The sequence below is a fragment of the Pelodiscus sinensis genome, chromosome 2 (genome assembly GCF_049634645.1).
Source record: "Pelodiscus sinensis isolate JC-2024 chromosome 2, ASM4963464v1, whole genome shotgun sequence".
In the NCBI taxonomy this organism is placed as follows: domain Eukaryota; kingdom Metazoa; phylum Chordata; order Testudines; family Trionychidae; genus Pelodiscus; species Pelodiscus sinensis.
In genome coordinates, this window is record NC_134712.1 from 129,509,431 (window position 1) to 129,521,664 (window position 12,234).

General features: G+C 47.1%; 1 protein-coding gene across 5 annotated transcripts in view; it reads left to right on the plus strand.

Annotated features, from left to right (window-relative positions):
• Positions 1-12,234, plus strand: part of CDH18 (cadherin 18) — a 1,055,536-nt gene that overhangs the window by 1,029,217 nt on the left and 14,085 nt on the right. Inside the window, exon 1 of one of the 5 annotated variants that reach the window (XM_075921434.1) lies at positions 6,953-7,173. The exons of the other annotated variants lie outside the window; for them this stretch is intronic. Within the exon in view, the coding sequence (XP_075777549.1) occupies positions 7,167-7,173 (7 nt within the window). The 5' untranslated portion in view covers positions 6,953-7,166. Of the gene's footprint in view, positions 1-6,952; positions 7,174-12,234 lie in introns of those variants that run through there. 5 annotated transcript variants of the gene reach the window in all.

Sequence of the window (12,234 nt, forward strand, 5' to 3'; positions counted from 1 at the left end):
TTTAAAGCATTTCCTGGAAGATAAAGAAATTTTAAAACACCCACTGAAATTAAAAATAATAATTCAGTACTGAAAAAAGAGAATGCTGGCATTGCCATGCTCCGGGAAATGCATCTGACAGACCCTGGAGCTTGTAAACTTAATAGAAATTGGCTAGACTTCTTAATTTCTAATTGATTTATTTCTAAAGTGAGGGGTGTTTCTATATTAATGCAGAAAAATTAAATGTTAATGTTTTGATCATATGGTGGACTTGCTGTCCTTAAGACTGAATTTGCAGTTTTATAATCATTTTTGCCAATCTCTACTACTGATCCCAATTTTTTTTAATACATTTTTTATGAGTATAAATACCATGTGGCACCATATTATTTTAGCTGGAGATTTTAACAAAATTCTTAATAAAACTTCTCCATTTCCATATAAAAACATGAATACACTTTAGGTACGTGATACATTCTTGACTGATTTCAGATGTTGGAAAGGGTTCAGAAAAGGACAACTAAAATGATTAGGGGTTTGGAACGGGTCCCATATGAAGAGAGGTTAAAGTAACTGGGACTTTTCAGTTTAGAAAAGAGGAGACTGAGGGGGGATATGATAGAGGTATATAAAATCATGAGTGGTGTGGAGAGGGCAGATAAAGAAAAGTTATTTATTAGTTCCCTAAGTAGAAGAACTAGAGGACACCAAATGAAATTAATGGGTAGCAGGTTTAAAACTAATAAAAGAAAGTTCTTGTTCACACAGCGGGTACTCAACCTGTGGAACTCCTTACCAGAGGAGGCTGTGAAGGCTAGGATTATAATAGAGTTTAAAGAGAAGCTAGATAATTTCATGGAGGTTAGGTCCATAAAAGGCTATTAGCCAGGGGATAAAATGGTGTCCTTGGCCTCTGTTTGTCAGAGGCTGGAGAGGGACGGCAGGAGACGAATCGCTTGATCATTGTCTTCGGTCCACCCTCTCTGGGGCACCTGGTGTTGGCCACTGTCGGCAGACAGGGTACTGGGCTAGATGGATCTTTGGTCTGACCCAGTATGGCCGTTCTTATGTTCTTATGTTAAAATGTGTGGTGATTGGGTTTTCCTATAGCCAAGGACTATGGGGCTGTGTCTACACTGCATCCCTTTTCTGGAAAAGGGATGCAGATTAGATACTTTGGAATAGCAAAATCCGTGGGGGATTTACAGGCAGTCCCCGAGTTACGCGGATCCGACTTATGTCGGATCCGCAGTTACAAACGGGGCTTTTCTCGCCCCGGAGGACGGGAGCAGCGGGACGCCCAGATGAGCCGCGGTCCTGCTGCCCGCATCCTCCGGGGCGAGAAAAGCTGCTCCCCGTCTCCCTGGTCTGCTGGGCAGACCAGGGAGACGGGGAGCAAAGCCTTGGAGGCCGCCCGCAGCGGGACAGCCGCGGCGCGCCTGGGCTGTCCCGCTGCGGGCATCCTCCACGGCTTTGCTCCGGGTCTCCCTGGTCTTCTGGGGGGGGGGGGGGCGCAGCTAGTGCCCCCTCCCCCCAGCAGACCAGGCTTTTCTGCCCACGACGCCTGGGGTAGAGCAGCTGGGGCGCTGCTGGGTTGGTCCCCGAGCGCCGCTCCTCGGCGCTACTGGACCAACCCAGCAGCACCCCAGCTGCTCTGCCCCAGGTGTCCCCAAGTCAGCCGCTGCTGAAACTGACCAGCGGCTGACTACAGGATGCCCGAGGCAGAGTTGCTCTGCCCCCGGCTTCCTGGAATCAGCCGCTGATCAGTTTCAGCAGCAGCTGACTTGGGGATGCCTTGGGTTCTTAAGTTGAATCTGTATGTAAGTCAGAACTGGCATCCAGATTTAGCCGCTATTGAAACTGATCAGTTTCAGCAGCGGCTGAATCTGGACGCCAGTTCCGACTTACATACAGATTCAACTTAAGAACAAACCTACAGTCCCTATCTTGTACGTAACCCGGGGACTGCCTGTAAATATCCCCCGCGGTATTTGCATTAACATGGCTGCTGCTTTTTTCCGGCTTGGGGATAAGCCAGAGAAAAGCACCAGTCTAGACGTGATTCTCCGGAAAATAAGTCCTTTTCCGGAGGATCTTTTATTCCTACTTTAAAGTAGGAATAAAAGATCCTCCGGAAAAGGGCTTATTTTCCGGAGAATCACGTCTAGACTGGCGCTTTTCTCCAACTTATCCCCAAGCCGGAAAAAAGTGGCAGCCATGTTAATGCAAATACCACGGGGGATATTTAAATCCCCCGCGGATTTTGCTATTCCAAAGTGTCTAATCTGCATCCCTTTACCGGAAAAGGGGTGCAGTGTAGACACAGCCTGGCTGTGTCTACACTGGGCCACTTATTCCGGAAAAGCAGCCACTTTTCCGGAATAACTTGCCAGCTGTGTACACTGCCCGCTTGCTTTTCCAGAAAAGCAATGACGATCCACTATAAAATTGTCAGTGTTTTTCCGGAAAAACTATGCTGCTCCCGTTTGGGCAAAAGTCCTTTTCCGGAAAAACTGTTCCGGAAAAGGGCCAGTGTAGACAGCACAGTAGTCTTTTCCACAAAAAAGCCCTGATCGCGAAAATGACGATTTTCCGGAATAGCATCCTGCCAATGTAGATGCGCTTTTTCCGGAAATACTTATAACGGAAAACTTCCATTTTAAGCATTTCCGGAAAAGGGTGCCAGTGTAGACGTAGCCTATAGGTTTGGGGAGGGGGCTTTTTTGGGGGGGAGGAGGTTACAATTAATTAAATTTATTTAAGATTCAACTATTTCTTACTTTCACAAGACCATGCTTCTCTGTATCTGTTTATTAAGGCCCCAGTGGTATGAACCCACAACTGAAATGTGTTGATTAAACACATCTCTGCTGTTCGATACATTATTTGTTAAATCTATCAAGCAAGGGTTAAGATTTTTTTAAAGCATTGCCCCAACTGCTTCAGCAGTTACCACACTTTGAGAAATCTTTAAAGCCTTCATCAGAAACTGTATCATCTCTTATACCTCCTCTAAAAAGAAATTAAGAGAGCATAGGATTGATGCCCTTTCAAAGGAAATTAAAGCTTTGTATATAGTTTTGTATATAGACAGCATCTGCCCCCTTTCCAGGAGAACTCACAATTCTCATTCATCCAAGATATGAAATCAACAAACTTCTGTCCCAACAGGATGAGTTTTTTTCTTCTCTTTTAAGAAAAGCTGCTGAGAATCTGCAAGAAAGCTAGCAAGCTATTGGTATATAAATGTAAACAAAGGGTAAACAAAAATATGATGGCTGTTCATGATAGTAGCAATAAATTACAAAAACCACAATAAGATATTAATGAGCAATTTCAACAGTTTTATTCAAAACTGTATTTACTTGAAAAGGGAAACAGCAAAGATGCCCTAGATTACTTTTCTAGTGGATTGTCTCTTACTCAGATCTTTAATTATCAGAAACAACTTTTAGATGCATGGGAGCTCCAGAAACTGTATTACTTTGGAGGAAACTTCCTGGATTTACTTGGCCAACAGTATCCTTTTACTCTTTTCTATCTCAAAAAAAAATATATAATAATTGGAAAGTTGCTTGGAAGAGAGATGTGGATACACAAGTATCTCTGACCCAATGGAATACAATCATAACTAATGTTTAAAAAATAAAAGCAACTATAGACTTGAGACTTTGGCCTATTCTCAGAAAAACATTTTTTGGATCTACTGGTCCACACATAGGCTAATGATAATGGGCCTCATATATGCTGACTTGATGTAGAAAATGTAACTCTCATAGTACTTTAGTGCATATGTTTTGGGAGTGCCCCAGTATCAAGAATTTCTGGTATGAGATAGATCAAAGAATACATTTGACATTAGATGCTAAGTTGAATGCCCAAAAATTTCAGAGCAATTTGACATTTTAGAAGTCTCCGATTAACAGATACTCTAAGCATAAATATGTTGCTTCTCTGTGACTCTCTTTATTCTAACCCTATTTTATTTTTTTATTTCTATTTGGTCTTTTTTATCAGCATATAATGAGTCAACAGAAACCTCAAATTGTGAATAATAAATAAATTAGTAGTTTTCAAAGTACTCCTACTTTCATGTTCCCTAAACCTAAAACAAAATCCCACTTCTTTGATATTTTTCCTATTCCTGTACTTCTTTTCCTTTGTCAGAAGAAACTCTCTATGGGAGACTTGTTATAGTAAGGTATTATTATTTTCCTCACAACCCCTTAACGCAGTGGTGAGCACCTATAGTTTGTATGCTTCCTGCAGCTCCGATTGGCCAGGAACAGTATCTGCTAAACTCAACATAAACAGACTGGCTACGTCTACACTTGCATGATTTTCCAGAAATGCTTTTAATGGAAAAGTTTTCCGTTAAAAGCATTTTTGGAAAAGCGTGTCTAGATTGGCAGGACGCTTTTCCGCAAAAGCACTTCTTGCAGAAAAGCATCCGTGGCCAATCTAGACGCGCTTTTCTGCAAAAAAGCCCCGATCGCCATTTTCGCGATCGCGGCTTTTTTGCAGAAAACAAATCTCTGCTGTCTACACTGGCCCTTTTGTGCAAAAGTTTTTCGAAAAAAGACTTTTGCCCGAACGGGAGAGCATAGTATTTCCGCAAAAGCACTGACAATCTTACATGAGATCGTTAGTGCTTTTGTGGAAATTCAAGTGGCCAGTGTAGACAGCTGGCAAGTTTTTCCACAAAAGCAGATGATTTTGCGGAAAAACTTGCCAGTCTAGACACAGCCACTGTCTCGCAGCCCCACCAGTGGATTACCCTGATGAGTCACGTGTTTCCCACCACTGTTTTAGTGGATCATCATAATCAACTTTCTTTATACTTCACTGTTTTGGCTTTCTAGATTTGTGCGTTTCTTTTGTTTCATGTTAAGTTTTTCCACTTATAGGTTACAAAGTCCATAATTTCACTCAATTTCTCTTCTAGGGCTTTCTCCAACTTCTCTTCTTCACTTAGAAAAGTAACACAGTAAATATAAAAAGCATAGGAAAAAAAGTCAGACCACATCATGGATCACATATTTGGCTGAACTTCAATACATTTATTCACTTAAGTTGGATTGCCAATTCTCCAGGTGTCACTGGGAGTCTCCCAGAATCATGCCCTATCTTCCGGAGACTACTAAAGCCAAACTAACAGTCTTCCTGCCTAACTTCACTCTGTGCTGCTTCCCTGTGCACCATCTCTGGACCCTGGGGAATCAGGGAGTCTCTCTGTGCTGTCCCTATCCCTAGGCTACGTCTACACTGGCCCCTTTTCCGGAAGGGGCATGTAAATTTCATGAGTCCTCGTAGGGAAATCCGCGGGGGATTTAAATATCCCCCGCGGCATTTAAATAAAAATGTCCGCCGCTTTTTTCCGGCTTTTAGAAAAGCCGGAAAAGAGCGTCTACACTGGCCCCGATCCTCCGGAAAAAGCGCCCTTTTCCGGAGGCTCTTATTCCTACTTCAAAGTAGGAATAAGAGCCTCCGGAAAAGGGCGCTTTTTCCGGAGGATCGGGGCCAATGTAGACGCTCTTTTCCGGCTTTTTTAAAAGCCGGAAAAAAGCGGCGGACATTTTTATTTAAATGCCGCGGGGGATATTTAAATCCCCCACGGATTTCCCTACGACGACTCATGAAATTTACATGCCCCTTCCGGAAAAGGGGCCAGTGTAGACGTAGCCCTAGTGTCTACTCTGCAGCTCCCACTGGCTGCTTCTTCATCAATGGAAGAAGCGAGGGCTCTGCCTGCAGACAGGATAGTGCATGGAGCTTCCTCCCCCCCACACACACACGCCTAAAAGTCACTGCCAAAGGGATGTGTTGGCCACTTTCAGGAATCTCCCAAGGTAAGCACTGCTTACCTCACTCCCTTCTGCAACCCAACCCCCTGTCCCAGCCCTGAGCTTCAACCTACACTCCAACTCTCTCTCAGAGCCAGCATCCATTCCCAAACCCCAACCTCCTGTCCCAGCCCTGAGCTTCTTCCCAACCCAAATTCCCTTTTCCAGTCTCAAGCCAGAGCCATCTCTTATACACCAAACTCCTTGGTCCCAGCCCAATCTGCACTTCCACCCAGGGCTGAACCCTTTGCCCCAGCCTGGCTGAAGTGAATGAGAGTGGGAGAAAGCGAATGACAGGGAGGGGGCTGGAGTGAGTGGGGGCATGGCCTCAAAGAAGAGCAGAGCACTGTACAAGGTACAGGTTAGGGCAAGGCACCGGTGTTTGGGCTTGTGCCATTAGACATCTGACCACCCTACACTTTATTCCCTATAAATATTCACTAGACTGAGACGCTACGCCAACTTTGCTACTATCACTCAGGGCCAGATTATCTATTAGGCACAAGAGGCACAGTGCTTAGGGCAGGGCTGGCTCCAGGCACCAGCAAACCAAGCAAGTGCTTGGGGCAGCATTTTGGCCCGCGGGAGGAGCACCACGGAGGCCGCCCTGACCTAGGAACCCTTTGCCTGGCCCCGGGCACGGCGCTAAGAGGGCGGGGCCTGGCGGAGCAGGCCGTGGTCATGGTGGCTGCTCTCAGCTCACTGAACCAGAGTTCAGGGTCTCGGCCTCAGCTGGGCCCCATCCCCAAGTGGGGAGCCCCGCACCCGGCTGCTCGGAGCCTGCACCTGGCCCAGGAGCGCTGGGAGCTTTTCGTGGGCAGCCCCGGGTACTTCCTTGGGGGCACTGATGAGACTGAGCCTGGGGGCCTCTTTTTCACCTTCGAGAGCGCCCCCCCCCCCCCCGCCGGCCGGCAATCCCCCTCCCCCGTGCGCCCTTCCCGCAACTCCCCCCTCCGCCTGTGTTCTCTCCCCCGCAACTCCCCTGCCTGTGAACCCCCTTGACCGGCTGCCCCCCCCCCCCCCCCCCGCTGCCTGTGCCCCGCCCACTACCCTGCGACACCCCGTCCCGGCTACTGCCCCCCTCTCTTCTCCGCGGCTCGGCCTCTGCCAGCAACGCCCCCTCCTGGCCACTGCAACCTGCTGCCAGCGGCGCATACAGGGCGGGGCGAGCGCCGGCGTTTTAACCCCTCACCCGCCCTGCTTAGAGCGGGGTCGGCAGCCTAGGACCCGCGAGGGAGCCCGACGTGGCGCTTTGGAAGTTCGAGCCCCGCCCCCACCGCAGCAGGCTGCGCGCGCAGATGCTGCAGCGGCCGGAGCAAACCCCGCGCTGGTCGTGTCCGGATGCGAGGTAACGACACCCCACCCCCCAGAACAGAACAGCCGCAGCGGGGCTCTTTGTGGTGCAGGAGCTGCGAGCTGGCAGAGGAGGGTCCCTCATAGCCGCTTCCGCCCCGCCCCCCCCCCACAAGCCCATTGGCCGGACCTGGACAATGGCAGCTGCGGGAACTCACCAATCACCGCTCTCCTCAGCCTTTTCATTTCCCATCGCCCCCGCACCCCGGCACATGGCCGGACGAGCAGCTTCTAGGTAAGTGTCTGGCCCCTCAGCCACTCCCACTCCGATATCTGCACCCACGTGACCTTCCTCCCAGACCCTGCCCTGGGGCACAGTCCAAACCCCTGGCCAGACCCGCTGGGCCCCAGCCCGTTTGTGTGGTCCCTAGCTGATTTTTCTGTGTGGTCAGTGTCCCCTAACCCAAGAGAGGTTTCCCACCCCTGCCACAAATACAGGAGGCCCCTGCTTTATAACACCCCACTTTACGACCCTTCCCACCCACCATTATGACCTTTTTCCGAAGTGGGGAAGGGGCCAAAATCCCCCTATTTACATCCTTGGCCTATTGCAAATGCAGGCTTGAGTTACGACTAGGGTTGCCAGGTGTCTTGTATTGGCCTTGGCAGTCCAGTATTTGCGGCTTCTGTCAGGTAAAAAAAACCCAGAAAATACTGGACCAGTAAAATGTCTGGTATTTTCTGTTTTTCTCAGCTGGAAAGCCCCTTGGGACATTCTTGCCCTGCCATGAATGGGGATGGGGAGTGTGAGATTTAAAGGTGCCATGATTATTTGGGGGGAGGGGGCACCTTTTTTGCTCAACATTTGGACATCTCCCCCCTTTTATTAATGCAGAATTTTGTTTAAAAATGAATTACAATATAATTAGAATAAAAATTATCCAACTAAATTAAGTTTCTATCAAATTTACCCAATCCACATTTAATATGAAAATAGCCTTCAATTTGTGCATTTGATGCCTTTTTTCTATTTTTTTCTCCAAAGAGGGGCCTGGAGAAATTGTGCTGCCCTGGGCCCTGCAAAACTCTCATCCACCCCTGCCTGCTGGGACTTCATCTCCTCTTCTCCTCCCACCTGGATCCCCATGTCTGGCTCTCTAAACAATCCCCTCTCCCCCTACTCTCTGGGCCCTGTACCCTCCCCGCCCCTCCACACACCTTCCCAGGAACCCAGCCCCCTTGTGCTGTGTCCTGACAACCTCACCCCTGCCTGGGACCCAGGTGATTCTCCCTCTCCCTTTGTCTAAGGAAGGGGAACTCTGGTGTTTGCAGTGCCCGTGTCCCCAAGTCCCTCCCTGTACAAAAAAGGCGGAGGGGTGGCCAAAAAATGTTTTGCTTTGGGTGGCAAAAAACCTAGAGCCGGTCCTGTCTTAGGGCCTACAAACAAGTTTAGAGCCCAAAAAAATTCATAATAGACTAAAAAGTAAGAAAAGAAAACTGCTAAATTCAAATTATAGTCATGGCGGTAATATCCTCTTACTTCCCCTTATCAGCCAATTAACTCTCAGGTACATCCTAAGTATACATCAAAATGTCTGTTATTTTAGAATAAAGTACCATGAATTGCTCACATAGTACACTGCTTTCAAGAGCAAAAATTAAAGTTGGTAATATTAATCATATAGGCAATATGACATTTTTCCCTTATATATTTATATATAATCGAATTTAAAGGCCTACGATTAGGAGAGTGCCTAGGGCCTATGAAGACCTTATCCCAGCCCTGCTATCCTACTGAGGGAGCTTGAGCATGTCATTTCACTTTCCAGTGTTCAGTTTCCCCCACATGGTTAACAGTACTTTGAGACCCACGGTAGAAGAACACTATAGAAAAGCTAGGTATTACTTTTATCAAACTCCTGTGTTGACATTTATAGCTGTAAATCTCCACTGGAAGAAAAAAATTTTTTTTTTTTACACATGGCCCTAATTGTCCTTGCTTTTATAAAGATCTTAGGTACATTCCAGGTAGGCTTTTGTTTCCTTATTGCATATTGTAAGTACTTCTAGAAATAATATAAATTACCTAAATAACTATGATCAGAGACCTTGATTCTAACTGCTTCCATTGGGACCGAAAGCCACTGCTGGAGAAGTCCAGCTCCATGCCTCTAGAAGGGGTAGGGCATAGAATCATAGAACTAGAAGAGACCTCAGAAGGTCATCAAGTCCAGCCCCCTGCTCTAGGTAGGACCAATTCCAACTAAATCAACCCGGCCAAGGCTTTGTCAAGCCGAGACTTAAACCCCTCGAGGGATGGAGACTCCACTACTTCCCTAGGTAACCCATTCCAGTGCTTCACCACCCTCCTAGTGAAATAGTTTTTCCTAATATCCAACCTGGACCTCTCCCACCACAACTTGAGACCATTGCTCCTTGTTCTGCCATCTGTCACTACTGAGAACAGCCTCTCTCCATCCTCTTTGGAACCTCCCTTCAGGAAGTTGAAGGCTGCTATCAAATCTCCCCTCACTCTTCGCTTCTGCAGACTAAACAGACCCAAGTCCCTCAGCCTCTCCTCATAAGTCATATGCTCCAGCCCCCTAATCATTTTGGTTGCCCTCCGCTGGACCCTCTCCACATCCTTTTTGTAGTGGGGGGGCCCAGAACTGGACACAATACTCCAGATGCGGCCTCACCAAAGCCGAATAAAGGGGAATGATGACATATCTGGATCTGCTGACAATGCTCCTCTTAATGCAACCTAATATGCCATTAGCCTTCTTGGCTACAAGGGCACACTGTTGACTCATATCTAGCTTCTCATCCACTGTAACCCCCAGGTCCTTTTCTGCAGAACTACTACTTAACCGGTTGGTCCCCAGCTTGTAACTATGCTTGGGATTCTTCCATCCCAAGTGCAGGACTCTACACTTGACCTTGTTGAACCTCATCAGATTTCTTGTGGCCCAATCCTCCAATTTGTCTAAGTCATTCTGTACCCTATCTCTGCCCTTAAGCGTATCTACCTCTCCCACCAGCTTAGTGTCATCCGCAAACTTGTTGAGGGTGCAATCCATCCCCTCATCCAGATCATTAATAAAGATATTGAACAAAACCGGTCCTAGAACCGAACCTTGGAGCACTACGCTAGAAACCGACCGCCATCCTGACATCAAGCCATTGATCACTACCCGCTGGCCCGGCCTTCTAACCATCTTTCTATCCATCTTACCGTCCATTTATCCAATCCACAATCCCTTAACTTGCTGGCAAGAATATTGTGGGAGACTGTATCAAAAGCCTTGCTAAAGTCAAGGTATATAACATCCACTGACTTCCCCATGTCCACCGAGCCAGTTACCTCATCATAGAAGCTAATCAGATTGGTCAGGCACGACTTGCCCTTTGTGAATCCATGCTGACTGTTCCTAATCACCTTCCTCTCGTCCAAGTGCCTCAATATGGATTCCTTAAGGATCCCTTCCATGATTTTTCCAGGAACCGAGGTAAGCCTATAGTTCCCTGGATCATCCTTCTTCCCTTTTTTGAAGATGGGCACTACATTTGCCTTTTTCCAGTCATCCGGGATTTCTCCCGATCTCCACGACTGCCCTTTGTGAATCCATGCTGATTATTCCTAACCACTTTCCTCTCATCCAAGTGCCTCAAAATGGATTCCTTAAGGATCCCTTCCATGATTTTTCCAGGAACAGAGGTAAGACTGACCAGCCTATAGTTCCCTGGATCGTCCTTCTTCCCTTTTTTGAAGATGGGCACTACATTTGCCTTTTTCCTGACATCCGGGATTTCTCCCGCTCTCCACGACTTTTCAAAGATAATAGCCAAAGGCTCCACAATGACATTTGCCAACACCCTCAGTACTCTCGGATGCACTAAGTCCGGACCCATGGATTTATGTACGTTTAGCTTTTCTAAATAGTTCCTAATCTGTTCTTTACCCACCACGGGCTGTCCATCTTCATCCCATCTTGCGTCACTTGGCACAGAAGTCCAGGAGCCGACCTTGTCCGTGAATAAAGAGGCAAAGAAAGCATTGAGTACTTCAGCTTTCCCCACATCATCTGTCACTAGGTTACCTCCTTCATCCATTAAGGGCCGCACACCCTCTCTGATCACCTTCTTCTTGTTAACATGCCTGTAGAAACCTTTCTTGTTATCCTTCACATCCTTAGCCAGTCGGAATTCCATTTCCTCTTTCGCCTTCCTGATAACCCCCCGTCATTCTCGAGCTATACCTTTAAACTCCTCCCTGGTCATTTGTCCAAGTTTCCACTCTTTGTAAGCTTCCTTTTTGTGCTTACGTTCACCAAGGATCTCCCCTGTAAGCCAGTCCGGTCTCCTACCATGTTTGCCTCTCTTGCTACGCGTCGGTATGGTTTCTTTCTGTGCCTTCAGTAAGGCTTCTTTAAAATACTGCCAGCTGTCCTGGACTCCTTTCCCCTTCATGTTAACATCCCAGGGGATTCTGCACATCAGATCTTGGAGGGAGTCAAAATCTGCTTCTTTGAAGTCCAAGGTGTGTATTTTACTACTCTCTTTTCTTCCTTTGGTCAGGATCCTGAAATCTACCATCTCATGATCACTGCTTCCCAGGTTGTCACCCACCTCCACTTCCCCTATTAGTTACTCCCTGTTTGCGAGTAGAAGGTCAAGCTGCGCACGGCCCCTGGTCGGATCCTTCAGCACCTGTGTCAAGAAGTTAACCCCAACATTCTCCAAAAACTTCCTGGATTGCCTGTGTACTGTCGTATAGGTTTCCCAGCAGATGCCAGGGTGATTAAAGTCCCCCATGAGAACCTGGGCCTGCAAATTGGAAGTTTCGCTCAGTTGTCCGAATAAAGCCTCATCTACCTCATCCACCTGATTCGGTGGCCTGTAGCAAACACCAACCACAACATCAATGCTGTTGTTTGCTCCTTTAAACTTAACCCATAGACTCTCAACAGGTTTTTCTCCTGTTGTACCAAATAAAAGCAAGCAGGATCTTATGAGGGGGATAAGGCAAAAAGCCACATTTATTGTAAAGATAATAAAAAAATAAAGAAAAGATAGAAGCAAACAACGTTGTTTAACTACTTATTCCTAACACTAC